The following is a 17,762-nucleotide window of genomic DNA, read 5'->3' as shown; positions in this document are numbered from 1 at the left end:
ACACTTACCATCACCCCCATTTACCAACTGGGGGCTTTGTGCATCTTGTCTCCCCAGTTGTAGACTCTGCAGGGTTCGTTATCTTGGTCTCCAAAGGACTATACTTTCACCAGGGGCAAGCAAGAGTCCCATGGACTTATAAACCAGAGCTGTTGCCTGGTGTACACTGGGCTTTTTGTGTCCAGGAACTAGCAAGAAAGAGTCAGAATCCACAAGGGTAATTGACCCTGATCATTCCGAGGAAGTAGGGCTGCTATTACTATAATGTGGGCAGGGAGGAAGATGTGTAGAACCCACATAACCTACTGGGGTACCTCTTATTTTTTGCTTTTTTTGGTTTCTTTTTTAAGAGAGGATCTCTCTTTGTCACTCAGGCTAGAGTGCAGTGGTGCAATCATGGCTAACTGCAGCCTCAAGCTCTCCCTGTGTTGCCCAGTCTCATCTCAAACTCCTGGCCTCAAGCAATCCTCCTGCCTTGACCTCCCAAAGTGCTGGGATTACAGGAGTGAGCCACCATGTCCAGCCTGCCTCTTGTGACAGTAGGGATACAAATGGCAACTTTTGCCTGAGAAACAAAAGGTAACCAGGGTCTCAGACCACTCCTGAAAGAGAGTGTGGGACATGTCATCCAGTAAGTCACCGAGACCAGCAGAGGTGGGAGGTCAAGGTAAAGGGAATCTAAAATGGATAGGAAGGGGGCCAAGGGTGAGTTTCAACTACAGCCCCACGATCAACTGCAAGGGTAGGAGCTGTAGTTTTTCCCATTAACTTCCTCTTCTAAGTTTTCTCTCAAGAATAGGGACCCACTGAAATGTTTAAGGAGCCACTCCTGGAGTGTATATGGAACATAGATCTAAGAGATTCAAGTATGTACTCTGAAAGACACAGAGATGAGTTTCCCAGAACCCTTGTCAAGGAAGGTCTTGCTACCTGGCTGTAAAGAATGTAGTCAGAAGATACCTCCTCTTGATAGCACATAACTGTCAGATCCTTCTGTGTCTGCCTTAGCTACAGAAAACTGTCTCACCTAAGTGTATGCCCTTCCTGGGCAATATATAGTAGGGGACCGAGCAAGGCAGAATATAATGGCCCAGCCATTTATACTGAAATCAGGGGCACTGTGACAGGTCACACTCACTCCAGTTCAACTTCTACCTCTGCTTACCCCTGCTTCCCCTTCCTTCCTTGTATGGGTATCGATCCCTAACAAATACTTGTACCCCACGCTCACTGTCTCAAGTCTGCTTCTGATGAACCCAACTGTGTCAGCATTTCTGCTATCACAGATTTATTTCATAAATAGATAAATCCTGCATGATAGTTGGTACTGGCACAAGAATACTTGTTTTTAAAATTTCTTGTACTCCAAAAATACAATTTGATCACAGCACAACAAATGCATGGTAAAGAAGCTGGTTTCTAGAGTTTTAAATGTATTTTGCAGCCTTCGCTGTGGTCTACTTTTATTCTTACTGTCTCCTAGTCTTCAACCTTAAGTTTAAAAATTTATATTTTTATTGTACAAAAAAAAATTGCTTCCAGTATTATTTCTGTCTTCCCTGGAATACAGAATTGAGTCATTGCAATTAACAGGGTGGGAGGAAATCAGTCTCTTCTGGTGGAAACAAGTTCCTATTGGTCACCTCCCTCAGCTCTTTAATGGGAAGGCCATTTTTTGGTTTCAGTTACGGTAAATCTCTCTGGATTTCAGCCAGATTCTTTCAGAGTTCAAAAGTACAAAGCTCTTTAGGAGGTTTGTTCTTTTGAAATATTTTTTCAGAGGTTAAAAATTAAATTTCAAAAGAATACCTGGGGTGGAAAAGAGTTCTCAGCAGAGACAAAGACCCCGAACACCTCCAACATGAAGCTTCTTCATGTTTTCCTGTTATTTCTGTGCTTCCACTTAAGTTTTTGCAAGGTAAGTAATTCAACCTTTATGCAAACAATTTTAATTGATAATTAAAAGGTTGTAAAAATATAGAAAATAATCTTAAATATATAATTTTTATTTAAATATTACATAGTTCAGTTACAACAATGCTACTCTATAGTCAGCAACAAATGTTTTATGTTAACATCTTGATAAAAGTCATTTTTTAAAATAGTTCTTTTTATGTGCTTATATATGCAAAGGCATTGAACTGAACAAGAGTTTTACTAATACAAGGCTGCGATTTACTGTAATTGTAGTAAATCAAAAATATTTACCAGGCTCCTCCTGTGTGTGAGGTACAGTGCTAGGAAGACAGTGAGACTGATCTCTTCCTTCAACAGCCTCTTAGTACACTCTATAGTTATAGAAAGGGGAAATAACAAGCAAGTTTGAAACATCTGAAAACACAAAAGTGCAAGTTACAAGACAGTATATATTTAATTGTCAAAAGTGATACAAATATGTGGTAAAGGACTTTAATGAGAGGACAAATCACTTCATGCTGAGAGGTCACTAAGAGATTATAGATCAAGTAGGATTTGAGCTGAACCTTTAATTCTGTATTACATGTGATCAGTGGTGAGAAAGAGGAGTGATTTCCAGCTTCTTTAGCCAGGAAAAGCAGCAAGTGCTACCATAGGAAGGCAGCAATGCACTAGACCCCTCCAAATAAATGAATCCATTTGATCAGAATTAAGGCTTTGTGGGCTACAAAGGAACTCGAAACTGAAATGACATGTTTTATTGAAGTTAGGGTGTCATCTATTAAGGTGAAAATTGTTTAAAACATTTTGGATACTTATTGATGATTGCCAACTTTGGTGGCAATCCAAAACTATCATGTCTTAGTGCCAGCTTGTAGAAGAAAATATTTAAAGAAAACTACTTAAGAAAACACACTTTAAGATTCTTGTAACTTCTAAAATAGTTGCCATCATCATTGCAATGTTTATAATAGAGAATAAATGGAAATAACTAAATGCTTATTAATAAGACACTGGTTAAATTATCATATATCCAAAATTGAACTATTACATAGCCATTGAAATGACATATTTATCTAAATAAAAAGCCCTTACTACAATTTTATTTTTATTGAAGAAAAACACCCACACACATATGTGTGTTTATATGCATATATATAAATGCATACTTATACCTACTTTTATATATGACTAAAAGATCTTACAGTATATGTATCAAACAGTTAATAGTTGCTATCATTGGCTAATAAGATTACTGGTGATTCTATTTTCTGTTTTCGGTTTTACTGAACCTACTCAGACAAGGAAACTAGGGGATTCAGAAAAGATGAAAAAGAAACCCATAGCACAGTGGGAGTGTTTGCTGGGGCCTTCTGATGGGAGGAATAACCAAAGGATGTTCAACAACAAGGAAGCTGGCCAGGTGTGGGGGTTCATGCATGTAATCCCAGTACTTTGGGAGGCTGAGGCAAGAGGATTGCTTGAGCCCAGGAGTTTGAGGCTGCGGGGAGCTCTGATCATGCCACTGTATTCCAGCCTGGGTGACACAGCAAGATCCTGTCTCAAAAAAAAAAAAAAAAAACAACAGAGAAGCCAAATGTTTCAGTCGACATGATTACCTACTATAATTGTGCTGTGACATAATCACCAACTGATACCCTAAATTTTATTTTACCCTAAAATTTTATTACAAACTCAGGCATATATGGGTGGCATTTTAGAGAGAAAGAACTGGAGTAATGTTAAGCAGAATGACAACATCCTGGAAACAAGGGTGGCACACAGGAGGGTATGCAGTGCAAGTGATGTCAGCGGAAATGGCAGAGTAGGCAGATCCACCAAAACCAAAAACCAAAAATCCACTTCCACAAAAACCGAAGGGAAGCTGTCAGAACCAACTTTATTTAGAACTCTGCAAAACAGTCAAAGATTTATAGCACCTAAGAAAATGTTGAATGAAGGAACAGGCAACTAAAAATGGTAGGAAAGCTTTGTGGCATTTTGTGTGTCTGTCCTTTGTGTCCTTGCCCCATACCCTCCCTGATTTGGCAGTGGTCTTGAAGGATATCTGTGTACATAAAATAGCCTTAACACAATAACAACAAATTTTGGTTTATTAAAACAAGTTCACACATTGTCATTAAAAAGGCATTTTGAAATTCACTGTATTCTCATTACCTTAGTTTGCAAATGTTAAAGCAATTTTCTTCTAAAATACAAACTGTTTCTCTTACTATGCAGAATATTATCCTAATCACTTACCACACTTCTATCACCCTATCACTTATAATACTGTTGTAAACCAACCACTAAGTGGCCTTTCCACTTATAATTTATTCATGTATCTTAGATTTCAGTTCCTTAATCTTCCATGGGAAAGTATATAAATCTGTCTATCTAATATGGAAGAAATTCTCCTAACTCTGGTTAGGAGCAGCAACCACTGACGATGTACGTTTCTCACTCAGGGAGGGACTCTGTTCCCTAGCACTGGAAAGAACAGAGAAGACCTTATTCAAAAATAATGTGTTTGTCTTTTCTATCCTAAGGCCTTCCTGCAGGACAGACCCCAGGCACTTGTCTTGGTTTCACCTAACTCAGAACTCAGAGCAGAAAAGCATTAGTATTACAAAGCACAGACATTGTAAGATTAATGAGCAATCTCAGCTGTCTGGGGCAAAGGATTACAGTGGAGGCACACAACAGAGCACCAAAGCATGGGGAAAAACTAAGATGCTATGGAAAATTAGGGCATTCAAAAGTGCCTGTGTGTATTAGGGAGTTTAGGAAGCCCCATACATGCTCAGGGCAGGATACATGCTCAGAAAGACCTCAGAAGACTCTGAGCCTGCACCTCTGGTGGTTGTCTAAGTTCAGTGCAAGTATGAAGTGAAGGCTAAGGTAGAGTTGCAAATGGCCTGGATGAGTGAGTGCCCAGGACAGAACCAATCTGCAAAGACTGGGAGAGATTTTGAGATTTTGATTTGTTTTTCTGGGTTTCTTTTTCTTCTCTCTCTCTCCTCTTGCATTGAAGGAAATCTCTGTCTAAATACTAGCTGAATATAAGTCAAAGGAACAGACTTCAAAGACCACATGTGATAAAGAATAGACTTGCCAAAAGTAGTTTAGAAAAGTCATCAAACAAACACCAAGCAACCAAAACAAACCCCAGCCAACCAAAACAAACCCCAAGCAGAAGGAAGAGTCTGATTTCAAGAGTTACTATAAGAGTCAAAGTGTCAACCAAAAATTTTCAACCAAAAATTATGATGCATGCAAAGATATGAGAAAGTATGGACCATTTACAGAAGAAATGAACATAATCTGTTCCAGAAGAACCACAAACTTTGGACTCACTAAACAAAGACTTAATGGTCTTTTTTTAAAAAAAAACACTCTATTGAGTTATGATTGACATATAAACTATACATATTTAGTGTACATAACTTGGTGAGTTTGAGTTTGGAGATTAGTATATGTCTGTGAAAATATCACAACATATGCCATAAACGTATTCACCACTTCCAAAAGTTTCCTCTCACCCTCTTTATTTATTATTTTGTGTGTGCATATAACAACTCTTGACAAAGAAATTATGCTCTTAGCAAATTTTTAAGTGTACAACACAGTATTATGAACAATAGGCACTATTCTGTAGCATAGATCTCTAAGAATTATACATCTTGACCTTTGGCTAATACTTCCCTGTTTCCCCCTCACCCAGTCCTTGGCAACCACCATCCCACTCTCTGGTTCCATGAGTTTGACTATCTTAGATTCCTAATATAAGTGGTATTATGTGGTATTTATCCTCCTGTCCCTGCCTTGTTTCACTTAGATTAATGTCCTCTAGGTTTATCCATATTGTCACAAATGGCAGGATTTCCTTCTTTTTTAAGGCCAAATAATATTTCATTGCATGTATATACCACATTTTCTTTATCAATTTTTCCACAACTGTAGAAGAATTTCCCTTTCTCCATATCCTCAGCTACATTTATTACCTTTGGTTATTTTGACAATAACCATCCTAACTGGTGTGTGATTTTGATTTTCATTTCCCTAATGGTCAGTGATATTAAACACCTTTTCAAATACCTATTGACCATTTACTTATCTTATTTGAAGAAATGTCTATTCAGCTCCTTTGTCCACTTTTTAAAGTAGACTATTTGGTTCTTGGCTTTTGAGTTGTAGGAATTCCCTATGTATTTTAGATAGATATTAACTTCTTACCAGATGTATAGTTCGCAAATATTTCTTCCATTGTATATGTTGTCTTTTCATTTTGCCATACAGAAGGTTTTTAGCTTGATGTAGTCCCGCTTGTCTGTTTTTGCTTTTGTTGCCTGTGCTTTTGTCATCATAGTCAAGATATTATTGCCAAGACTAATGTCAAGAAGCTTATCCCTTATGCTTTATTCTAAAAGTTTTATTATTTCAGGTGTATGTGTAAGTCTTTAATCCATTTTGAGTTGATTTCTATGTATGGGGTAATATAAGGGTGCAATTTCATTTTTTGCATGTGGATTTCCAGTTTTCCCATTACCACTTATTGAAAAGACTATTCTTCACCCATTGTACATTCTTGGCTCCCTTGTTGAATAGCAGTTGACTATCTATGCATGGGTTTATCTCTGAACTTTCTACTTTGCTCCATGAATCTATATGTCTGTTTTTATGAGAGTACCATATTGTTTTGATTACTGCAGTTTTGTGATATTTTTTGAAATCAGGAAGCATGATGCCTCTGGCTTTGTTCTTCTTGCTCAAAAAATTGTTTTGGCTATTTTGTGTCTTTTGAAATTCCATATAAATTTTAGAATTATATTATCTATTTCTGTAAAAAAATGCCTTTGCAATTTTGGTAGGGATTGTATCGAATCTGTAGATTATTTGTAATAGTATAAACATTTAACAATATTAATTCTTTCAGTGAAGGAATGTGAGTTGTCTTGCCATTTCTTTGTGCCTACTTTAATTTCTTTCATCAGTGTTTTACAGTCTTCAGGGTACGAGTTTTTCACCTTGTTGGTTAAATTTATTTCTAAGTGCTTTATTCTTTTAACTGCTATCGTAAATGAGATTGTTTTGTTTTGTTAAAAACAGGGTTTTGCACTGTTGCCCAGGTGGGAATGCAATGGCAAATTATAGCCCACTGCAGACTTCACCTCCTTTGCTCAAGCTACCCTCCTACCCCAGCCTCTCAAGTAACTGTGACCAAAGGTGTGCACTACCATGCCAACTAATTTTATTTTTTGTAGTGATGGGACCTTGCTATGTTGCCCAGACTAGTCTCAAACTCCTGGACTCAAAGGATCCTCCCACCGTGGCCTCTCAAAGCACTGGGATATAGGCATGAGCCGCTGCACTTGGCCTGAGATGGTTTTCTTAAATTCTTTCTAGGACAGTTCATTATTGATGTATAGAAACACCACTGATTTTTGTATGTTGATTTTGTATCCTGCAGCTTTAATGTTGCTGTTTATCATCTTTTCATTTCAACTTGAATAAAACCTTTTATCATTTCTTGTAAGGCAGGTGATGTATTTCCTGTTTTGATTAATTGGGGAAAGTCTTTATCTCTCTTTCATTTTTAGAGGATAGTTTTTCTGGGTGCAATATTCTTGGTTGGCAGTGGTTTGGGGGTTTTTTGTTTCTTCGTTTTGACACTTTGAATATATTATCCCACTCTTTCCTGGCTTGCAATGTTTCTGAAGAAGAAGAAAATTGAAGAATAAATCTACTGATAGTTTTATAGGGGTTTTTTTGTATATGACAAGTTGCTTTTCTTGTTCTTTCAAAATTGTCTTTTTGTCTTTGACATTTGACAATTTGATTATAACGTGTCTCAGTCTAGACCTTTTTAGGTTCGATATCTCTGTGATCCTTTTGGTCCTCATGAATCCAGATGTCCATTTCCTTCCCTAGATTTGAGATATTTTCAGGCATTGTTAATTTAAGTAAGCTTTCTTTCCTTTTCCCTTTCTCTTCTCCTTCTGTAAATAACATAATGCATACATTGGTTTGCTTGATGGTATCCCACAAGTCCTGTAGTCTTTCTTTATACTTTTTAATTCTTTTTTTCATTTTGTTCCTCTGACCATATAATTTCAAATAACCTGTCTTTGAGTTCACTAATTCTTTCTTCTGTTTGACTAAGTATGGTGTTTGAGCTCTCTACTGAATTTTTCAGTTCCTTTATTGTATTCTTTTCACCTCCAAAATTTCTCTTTGGTTCTTTTTTATGGTTTATGTTTGTTGAATATCTCATTTTGCTCATGAATTATTTTCCCCTAATTTTGTGTAGTTGTTTATCTGTGTTCTTTTATAGCTCTTTGAGCTTCTTTAAGATGTTACTTTGAATTCTTTGTCAAGCAATTTGTAGGCCTCCAATTCTTTAGAGTCACTTATTGGAGCTTTATTTGCTCCTTGGATAGTGTCTTTTTCCTTCATAATCCTTGTAGCCTGTATTAATGTCTGGATGTTTGAAGAAGCAGCCACCTCTTTCAGTCTTCACAGACTGACTTTGGCAGAAAAAGCCTTTCACAAATCAGTCAGCCAGAGATTCTGGGTGGGCCAGCTGTCAAGGCCCGTGTGAATGGCTTGTTGCTTGACACCATTGTGGGTGGGCCTGGTGCCTGGGTCTACCAGTGGGCCCGGTGCTGTGGTCCACGGACAGGCCTGGTGCCACCGTCACTGCATGGGTGGACAGTCTTGATGCCAGTGTCCAGGGGCAGGGTTGCTCTCTTTTTCCCCCACAAGAGAGCTCATGATTCAAAGGAATCTCTTTCAGCATCGTGTATGCTGTGTAGGGTAAAGGGTAACTCTATAAAGTGAAATTTGTTTTCTTATCCTTTCAATATTTTCTCATATCTTTGTTCCACTTGCATGCTGTAACCTCTTACCTTGATCCTGGAGCTCTCATAAAGGTATTTTTATTTGTAGATGGTTGTTACATTGGTGTTTCTGTGGGAAGACAAGTGCTGAGACATTTTGTTCCACCATCTTGCCAATGTCACACTCTTCAACTGTCTTAAATGTGCTCAGAGCTACAGGAAACCCTGATAATAATGTATAAACAAATATAGAATATTAATAAATAAATAAAATTTTTTTGGAGACAGAGTCTTGCTCTGTCACCCAAGCTGGAGTACAGTGGCACAATCTTGGCTCACTGCAACCTCTGCCTCCCAGGTTCAAGCAATTCTCATGCCTCAGCCCCCTGAATAGCTGGAATTACAGGTGCCCACCACCACGCCCAGCTAATTTTTGTATTTTTAGTAAAGATGGGGTTTCACCATGTTGGCCAGGCTGGTTTTGAACTCCTGAACCTCAAGTGATCCACCCACCTTACCCTCCCAAAGTGCTGGGATTACAGTTATGAGCCACCGTGACTGGCCAACAAATAGAAATTTTAAAAAGGAACTAGACAAAACTTCTGGAGTTGAAAAGCACAATAACAAACATGAAAAATTTTCTAATAGGTTTCAGTAGAAGATTTGAGCAGGCAGAAGAAATAGTCAACAAACTTGAAGATCAGTCCATTTAATTAATTATCCAGTATGAGAAGCAGAAAGAAAAAAGGATGACAAAGAATGAACAGAGCCTATGAGACTCGTGTGACACCGTAAAGCGTACCAAAATATATACAATGGAATCCCAGAAGGAGAAAATAAGAAAGTAATAGAGAATGTGTGAAGAAATAATGGCTGAAAAATTTCTACATTTGATCAAATGCATGGCTGTCCACATTCAAAAAGCTCAATGCAATCCAAGAAGGATAAACACAAAAAGGTCCAAACCAAGGCACATTATAATCAAATTGTCAAAACCAAGGATGAAGAAAGTCTTGAAAACAACATAGTCATGAGATTCTGTAAGATTAGCAGCAGCTTTCTCATCAGAAACCATGGAGGCCAGATGAAAATTTTATTTGTTGAAAGTAAAAAAACTGTCAACCAAGAATTCTGTATCTGGCAAAACTATCCTTCACAAATGAAGGAGAAATGAAGAAATTCACAGATAAATAGAGGCTGAAGGAGTTAGCTACTAATAGACCTGTCCTACAGGAAATGCACTACAAGTGGCTGGATGTGGTGGCTCATTGCCTATAATCCCAGCACTTTAGGGGAATGAGGCAGGAGGACTGCTTAAGCCCAGGAGTTCAAGACTATCCTGGAAAACACAGCAGGAGCCCATCTCTCTAAAAAATAAAATTAGTGAGGTGTAGTGGCATGTATCTGTAGTCTCAGCTACTCGGGAGGCTGAGGTGGGAGAATCACTTGAGCTCAGGAGTTCAAAACTGCAGTGAGCTCTGACTACACCACTTCATTCAAACCTGGGCAACAGAGTGAGATCATCTCTAAAATAAAATTAAATTAAAATAAAGAAATACAGTACAAGTCAGAGAACCCTGCATACTGCAGTGAAAGGACATTTGGCAGTTACTTGAAGTAATATGAAGAAATAAAGAACTCCAGTAAAGGTAGCTACATAGGTAAATATAAAAGCCAGTATTATATTATTTTGGTTTTGTATCCCTTCTTTTCCTTTCCCACATGAGTTAAAAGACAACTATATAAAATGATTATAATTCTATGTTAACAGTGCACAATATATAAAGATGTAACATGACAATAACAACATAAAGGAACAGATGGAGCAGTATAGGAACAGAGTTTTGTATGCTCTCAAAGCCAAGTTATCAATTCAAACTAGATTACTATAAATTTAATCACTATTAATTGTAATCTCCATAGTACCCAAAAAGAAAATATCTAAAAATATATACACAGAAGGAAATAAAGAGGGAACCAAAATAGTTGACTATGAAAAAATCAACTAAACACAAAAAGGGCAGTAATGGAGAAATGAGAAACAAAAAATGTATAAGACATACAATAAACAAATAGCAAATAGAAGAGTAAGTCCTTTCTTATCAGCAATTACTTTAAATGGAAGTGGATTAAATTCTAATATCAAAAGGCAGAGATTGGCAGAATCAGTTTTTTTTAATTATTATCCAACTATATGCTGTCTAAGGAGGCTCCCTTTAGGTCCAAAGAAATAAAGGATGGAAAAGATATTATGTGCAAATAACAACCAAAAAAGAGCTAAAGTGGCTATACTAATACCAGACAAAATAGACCTTAAGTCAAAAACCGTTACAAGAGATAAATTACATGATATATTAATGAAAGGGTCAATTCTTCAGGAATATATAACAATTATGAATATTATACACTAAACAATAGAGCCCCAAAAGATATGAATGAAAAGTGACAGAATAAAAGAGAGAAATAGACAATTCTTGTTTTGGGGGGGTTTTTTTGTTTTTGTTTTTGTTTTTGAGATGGAGTCATCCAGGCTGGAATGCAGTGGCATGATCTCGGCTCACTGCAACTGGTTCAACTGATTCTCATGCCTCAGCCTCCCAAGTAGTTGGGATTACAGGAGTGCACCACCATGCCTAATTTTTGTATTTTTCGTAGAGACAGGGTTTCACCATGTTGTCCAGGCTGGTCTTGAACTCCTGACCTCAGGTGATCTGCCCTTGGCCTCCCAAAGTGCTGAGATTATAGGCGTGAGTCACTGTGCCTGACCAGAAATAGACAATAATATAATAATAGTTGGAAGCTTCAATACTCCACTTTCTGTAATGAATAGAAGGTCAATAAGGAATAGAGAACTTGAACAGCACTATAAGCCCAGTAGACCTAATAACTAGACATATGTAGAACTCTGCACTCAATAATAGCAGAATACACATTTTTCTCAAGTGCACATGGAACAATTTCTAAGATAGACCGTATAGGACTTGTCACAAAATGAGTCTTAATAAATTTTACAAATATTGAAATTATACAGAGTAGCTTCTCTAACCACAGTGGAATAAGGCTGGAAACCAATAACAGAAAGAAAATTAGAAAATTTACAAATATGTGGAAATTAAACAACACATTCTTAAGCAACCAGTGGTCAAAGAAGAAATCACAAGGGAAATTGTGAATACTTAGAGATAAATGAAAACAAAACACAACATACCAAAACATATGATATGCAGCGAAAGCAGTTATCAAATATAAATGTATAGCAGTAAATGCCTACATTAAAAAAGAATAGAGGACCCAGAAATAAGGCTGCACTCTTACAAGTATCTGATCTTCTACAAATCTGACAAAAAGAAGCAATGGGGAAAGGACTCCCTATTCAATAAATGATGCTGGGATAACTGGCTATCCATATGCAGAAAATTGAAACTGAACCCCTTCCTTAGACCATATACAAAAATTAACTCAAGATAGATTAAAGAATTAAATGTAAAACCCAAAACTATTAAAACCCTGGAAGACAACCTAGGCAATACTATTCTGGACATAGGAATGAGCAAAGATTTCATGGCGAAGACACCAAAAGCAATCACAACAAAGCAAAAATTGACAAATGGGATCTAATTAAACTAAAGAGCTTCTGCACAGCAAAATAAATTATCAACAGAGTGAACAGACACCCTACAGATGGGAGAAAATGTTCGCAAATTATGCATCTGACAAAGGTCTAATATCTAGTATCTATAAGGAACTTAAATTTACAAGAAAAAAGCAACCCATTAAAAAGTAGACAAAGGACATGAACAGATACTTTTCAAAAGAAGACTTATATGCAGCAACAATCATATGAAAAAAAGCCCAACATCAGTGATCATTGGATAAATGCAAATTAAAACCACAATGAAATACCATCTCACACCAGTCAGAATGGCACTATTAAAAAGTCCAAAAAAATAACATGCTGTCGAGGTTGTGGAGAAAAAGGAATGCTTATACACATTTAGTGGTAGTGTAAATTAGCTCAACCATTGTGGAACACAGTGTGGCAATTCCACAAAGACCTAAAAAGAGAAATTCCATTCAACCCAGCAATCCCATTACTGGGTATATACCTAAAGGAATATAAATTGTTCTATCATAAAGACACATGCACACATATGTTCATTGCGGCACCATTCACAATAGCAAAGACATGGAGTCACCTTAAATGCCCATCAATGGTAGACTGGATAAAGAAAATGTGGTACATATACATCATGGAATGCTACTCAGCCCTGAAAGAGAACAAGATCAACAAGATCATGTCTTTTGCAGGAACATGGATGGAGCCAGAGGCCATTTCCTCAGTAAACAAATGCAGGAACAGAAAACCAAATACCACATGTTCTCATTTATAAGTGGAAGCTAAATTATGAGAACACATGGACACATAGAGGGGCCTATCAGACACACTGGGCCTATTAGAAGATGGAGGCTGGGAGGAGGAAGAGCATCAGGAAAAATAACTAATGGGTACTAGGCTTAATACCTGGGTGATACAATAATCTGTACAACAAACCCCCATGACACAAGTTTACCTATGTAACAAACCTGCACAAGTTTACCTATAAAACAAACCCTGAACTTAAAAGTTTTAAAAAAGAGTAAAGATCTCAAATTGATAACCTAACTTTACAACTTAAGAAGCACATCTTCTTTAGAAAAAGGAAGAGCAAACTAAACCCAAAGCTAGAAGAAGAAATAAAGATTAGAGTAGAAACAAAAAATATATAGTAAGACAATAGAATCAATGAAATCACAAGTTGGTTCTTTGGAAATAGCCACAAAATTGTCAGACCTTAGCTAAACTGAGAAAGAAAAAAGAGAGAAGATACAAATAACTAAAATCAGAAGTGAAATTGGAGGTATTACCACTGATCTTACAGAAATAAAAAGAATGATAAGAGAATGCTATGAGCAATTATATGCCAGCAAATTAGATAACCTAGATAAATTAATAAATTCCTAAAAACGCACAAATCACCAAAACTAATTCAAGAAGAATTAGAAAATCTGAACAGACCTATAGCAAGTAAAGGTATTAAATCAGTAATTTAAAAATTTCCCAAAAAAGAAATATCTGTAACCGGATGGCTTCACTAGTGAATTCTACCAAACATATAAAGAGAATTAACACTAATTTTTCTCAAACACTTTCAAAAGGTAAAGAGGAGGGAACACTTCCTATGCATTCTGCAAGGCCAATAAATTACCATAATAGCAAAGTCAAAGACACCACAAGAAAAATTGCAAAACAGAGATGAAGACTATCTTCCCACCAAATCAAAAACTCCCAAAGATTTCCAGTATCCTTAATTTATTTGTATAGATCAGATTTCCCTCTGTGATAATTTTCCTTCTGCCTTTTCTTGTACTGCATGTATGCAGCTGACTAATTCCTTCAGCTTTTGTGTGTCTAAAAAGGTTGTTCTTTTGCCTAAATTTTTGAATGATATTTTTGCTGGGTATAGAATTATAGATTGCCAATTTTCTCTTTCAGTACTTTAAAAATGTTGCTGCATTGTCTTCGCATTTGCATTATTGATGAGAAATGTCATACTTATCTTCGTTTCTCTGTACATAGTGTGTCTTTTTTCCTTGGCTCTTTTGAAGATTTTCTCTTAGTTATTGGTTTCCAAGTAATTTGAGTGTGATGTGGTTTGGTGCAGTTTCCTTCATGATTCTCCTGCTTGGGGTTCATTCCCCATTTGTTCTCAAATTTGGATAAGTTTCAGCCATTATTTCTTCAAATATGTTTTTTGTTCCCTCATTTTGTTCTCTTTTTTGGAGGCTCCAATTACAGATGTACTAGGCTACTTGAAGTTGCCCTACAGTTCATTTATACTCTATTCTTTAATTTTTTTATTTTTTAAAATTTTATTGTAGTTTCCATTGATATGCCTTTAAGTTTCCCAGTCTTTTCTTCTGCATATCTGGTTTGGTTTTGGTTTCATCAAGTGTATTGTAGTTTTTATCCCTAGAAGTTCAATTTGGATCTTTTTCATATCATCTGTGTCTCTATTTTTGAACATGTGGAATACTGTTAAAATAACTTTTTAAATCTCCTTGCCTGGTAATGCTAACATCTGTTTTAGAATTCTGGGTAACCTGTTTTTTCTTCTCATCATGGGTCATATTTTATGACTTCTCTGATGCCTACTATTTTGTATTAAATGTCAAATATTATTAATTTTGCCTTGTTGGATGCTGTTTGTACTGTAATATGTATTTTAAATTTACTTTTTAAATTTTTTACAGATTTGATTATATATCTGAACTTCCATTTTAAAATGTTCACTTTGCATTTTCTTCATAATTCATTATTCCTTTCATTTCATGATTTTACTAAAAATAATTTTCTTATATGGGGGTGTTTTAAAAGTGTCTGTGCTGTGGGACAAATACACTAAACTTGCCATTAGTTTTGCAATTCATATTCCAGATAAAGTGCTGATTTCTTTAATATATAAAGAGTTACTACAAAAAGCAATAAAAAATCTATATCACTGAAAGATATGGTTAGGGTGTAAAGAAAGAAGTAAAAATCTCTTAAAATTTGAGCATACTGAAGATGCTCAACTTCACTCATAGGAAAAAAATGCAAGTAAAAGTGTGCTCTGGTAACATATACTCTGTAGTCAAGAGTATGGAAACTAGATATTCTCATATATTGATGATGGGAATGCAATTTAAAACAACCTCTGTAGAGCAAAATTAGCCAATATCTTTCAGGATATTAAAAGTACTCATTCCTTTGATTCAGCAATTTCACTTCCAGGGAAGTATCTGGCAGATATACTTAGCATATGTGAGAAATGATATGTATTATATAAGGAGATTCATCATAGCATTATTTATAATAGTAAAACATTAGAAACTATCTAACTGCCCTTTGGGGGCTGATTACAGGGCCAGTAGTTACAAATGCACTGATGTTGGGGCACAGATTGCAGAGTAACATGGGCTCATGTATACATTCATGATCTCTGGAAAGACTCACAAAGAGCTGTTAAGTGGTTGCCTCTGAAGTGGGGCCTGAGTGGATTGAGAGGATAAGGAAAGGAAGGAAACATAACTTTTACAGGCACATTTGTGAACCTGTTTGAACAATTCTCTATGTTTCCTATTCAAAAAAATCTATTAAAAATTTTAAAAATAGACAAAATTTTAGCCATCTTACATTCATTATGAAATAAACAAGACCAGAAAACTAGACAAATGATTTTCTTTTTAATCTCTGAGACAAAAAGAATGGAGTTGACCTCAAAACAATATTTCCAGTTTTTTAGAGAGATTAAAATTAGCACACAAGAATCCATCCTACCTGACCACAGCATACAGTCATCTTCCCACAGTTCCCAACAACATTCTGATTCTGGGAAAAAGATGAATACTTATTTTTAAAATAAAAAAATAACAAAAGACCTTATCAAATTTCTTATGTGAATTGGAACAATTCATTGTTAGATATTACCAGAGAAACATTCTCTCCCTAACTATTTTTTAATCTGAATAGAATGGTTGCTGATTAAGGAGTTTGTGGGGTATCTGTGGCATCACTTTATGTCAAAAGCAGGGCTGCTCCCGGGTACAATGCAAAATAGGCAGCTCCAAGGACAGAACAAAGGGTAAGAAAAATTGCTAGTGAAGACCATGATGGGGATAACTAAGGCCACAGGGGGGCTAAAACTCTTTCAATGGAAAGGTTTCTGATGTGGTTGTTAACTCTTGGGATCCAAGTTGCTTATTCACTTCTGGAAGAAAGACAACAGTTATATAGTTGACAGTTTTTGAAAGTTTTCCAATTTTTTTCTCGGTGTTTTCCAGGGAAATCATCATTGTACCAGTTGGTTAATGCCATAATAATAAAAGCACTACATAATCTCAGTGGTATACAACTTTATTAGGTATACAAATCTGTAGGTCAGTGGGCAGTCAGCTGGCCTATAATGGGCTCAGCAGGGCTAGTTCTTCTTTTTATGTCTGTGCTAGCCTGGTCATGCTCTTCTCCTAGCTATTCAGAGAAACACAAGGACAAACCCAGTTGCACAAGTACTTTCCAAGCATCTTTCAAAGAACAGGGAAATACACCCTGTGCCCAGTAAAGCATACAGTAAAGAACTACCATGAAATGAGGATAGAACAAGGGGGGGCTGTAGGCAGTCTACCAAAATCATTATCATATTCACATTTATACAGATCTTCAATGTTTATTTGTGTTTCCCGTGTATTTTTCATCTGATCCTCACAATATCTCTGTGTGAACATTATTTTTATTTTCCACATTTTATAGAAGAGGAACAGGATCAGAATGATAAAGTCACTTATCCAAGATCACACAGCTAATTAGCAATAGAAGGGGAACATTCCAATAGTACCCAGAAGAAAGGGAAAGGGGTGAACTTTTCCTTGCTTTAATCATAATTGATCATCTTTTTTTCTTTGTTTATAGGTTAAATATGGAAAAGACAGACAAAACAGGGCAATGAAGAAACTTGAGGATAAGGCATATAGCTATATACTGGGTTAATAAGGTCTAGAAAAAGGAGGTTGTTTTATTTATTGTTTGTTTTCTAATGAATGACCATCTAAAATGGTTTCACTGGTCTCCTGCCTAGAGAAAAAAAAGATAAAGTTTACATAAAAATAATTGCTATGTCACTGCAAATACCAAAGAAATAATTTTTAGGCCGGATGTGGTGACTCATGCCTGTAATCCCAGCATTTTGGGAGGCTGAAGCGAGTGGATTAATGGAGGTCAGGAGTTCGAGACCAGCCTGGCCATTATGGTGAAACAGCATCTCTACTAAAAACACAAAAATTAGCCAGGCATGGTGGCAGGCACTTGTAATCCCAGCTACACAGGAGGTTGAGGCAGAAGAATTGCTTGAACCCAGGAGACGGAAGTTGCAGTGAGCTGAGATTGTGTCACTGCACTCACTCGCAGAGGTAGACTTTTTTTTTTTAAAGAAT

At 36.4% G+C, this 17,762-nt stretch overlaps 1 protein-coding gene across 2 annotated transcripts in view; it reads left to right on the top strand.

Annotated features, from left to right (window-relative positions):
- The first annotated feature begins 1,641 nt into the window (after positions 1-1,641).
- CFI (complement factor I) overlaps positions 1,642-17,762 on the top strand; it is a 62,510-nt gene continuing 46,389 nt past the window's right edge. The window contains exon 1 of one of the 2 annotated variants that reach the window (XM_054486532.2): positions 1,642-1,918. In XM_054486532.2, coding sequence (XP_054342507.1) covers positions 1,862-1,918 — 57 coding nt within the window. In that variant the 5' untranslated portion in view covers positions 1,642-1,861. The remainder of the gene's footprint in view (positions 1,919-17,762) is intronic. The other variant, XM_054486533.2, reaches the window with a different exon arrangement.

The sequence above is a fragment of the Pongo pygmaeus genome, chromosome 3 (genome assembly GCF_028885625.2).
Source record: "Pongo pygmaeus isolate AG05252 chromosome 3, NHGRI_mPonPyg2-v2.0_pri, whole genome shotgun sequence".
NCBI lineage: Eukaryota > Metazoa > Chordata > Mammalia > Primates > Hominidae > Pongo > Pongo pygmaeus.
Note: the sequence above shows the minus strand (reverse complement) of the source record. Positions and strands in the feature narration are given on the sequence as shown.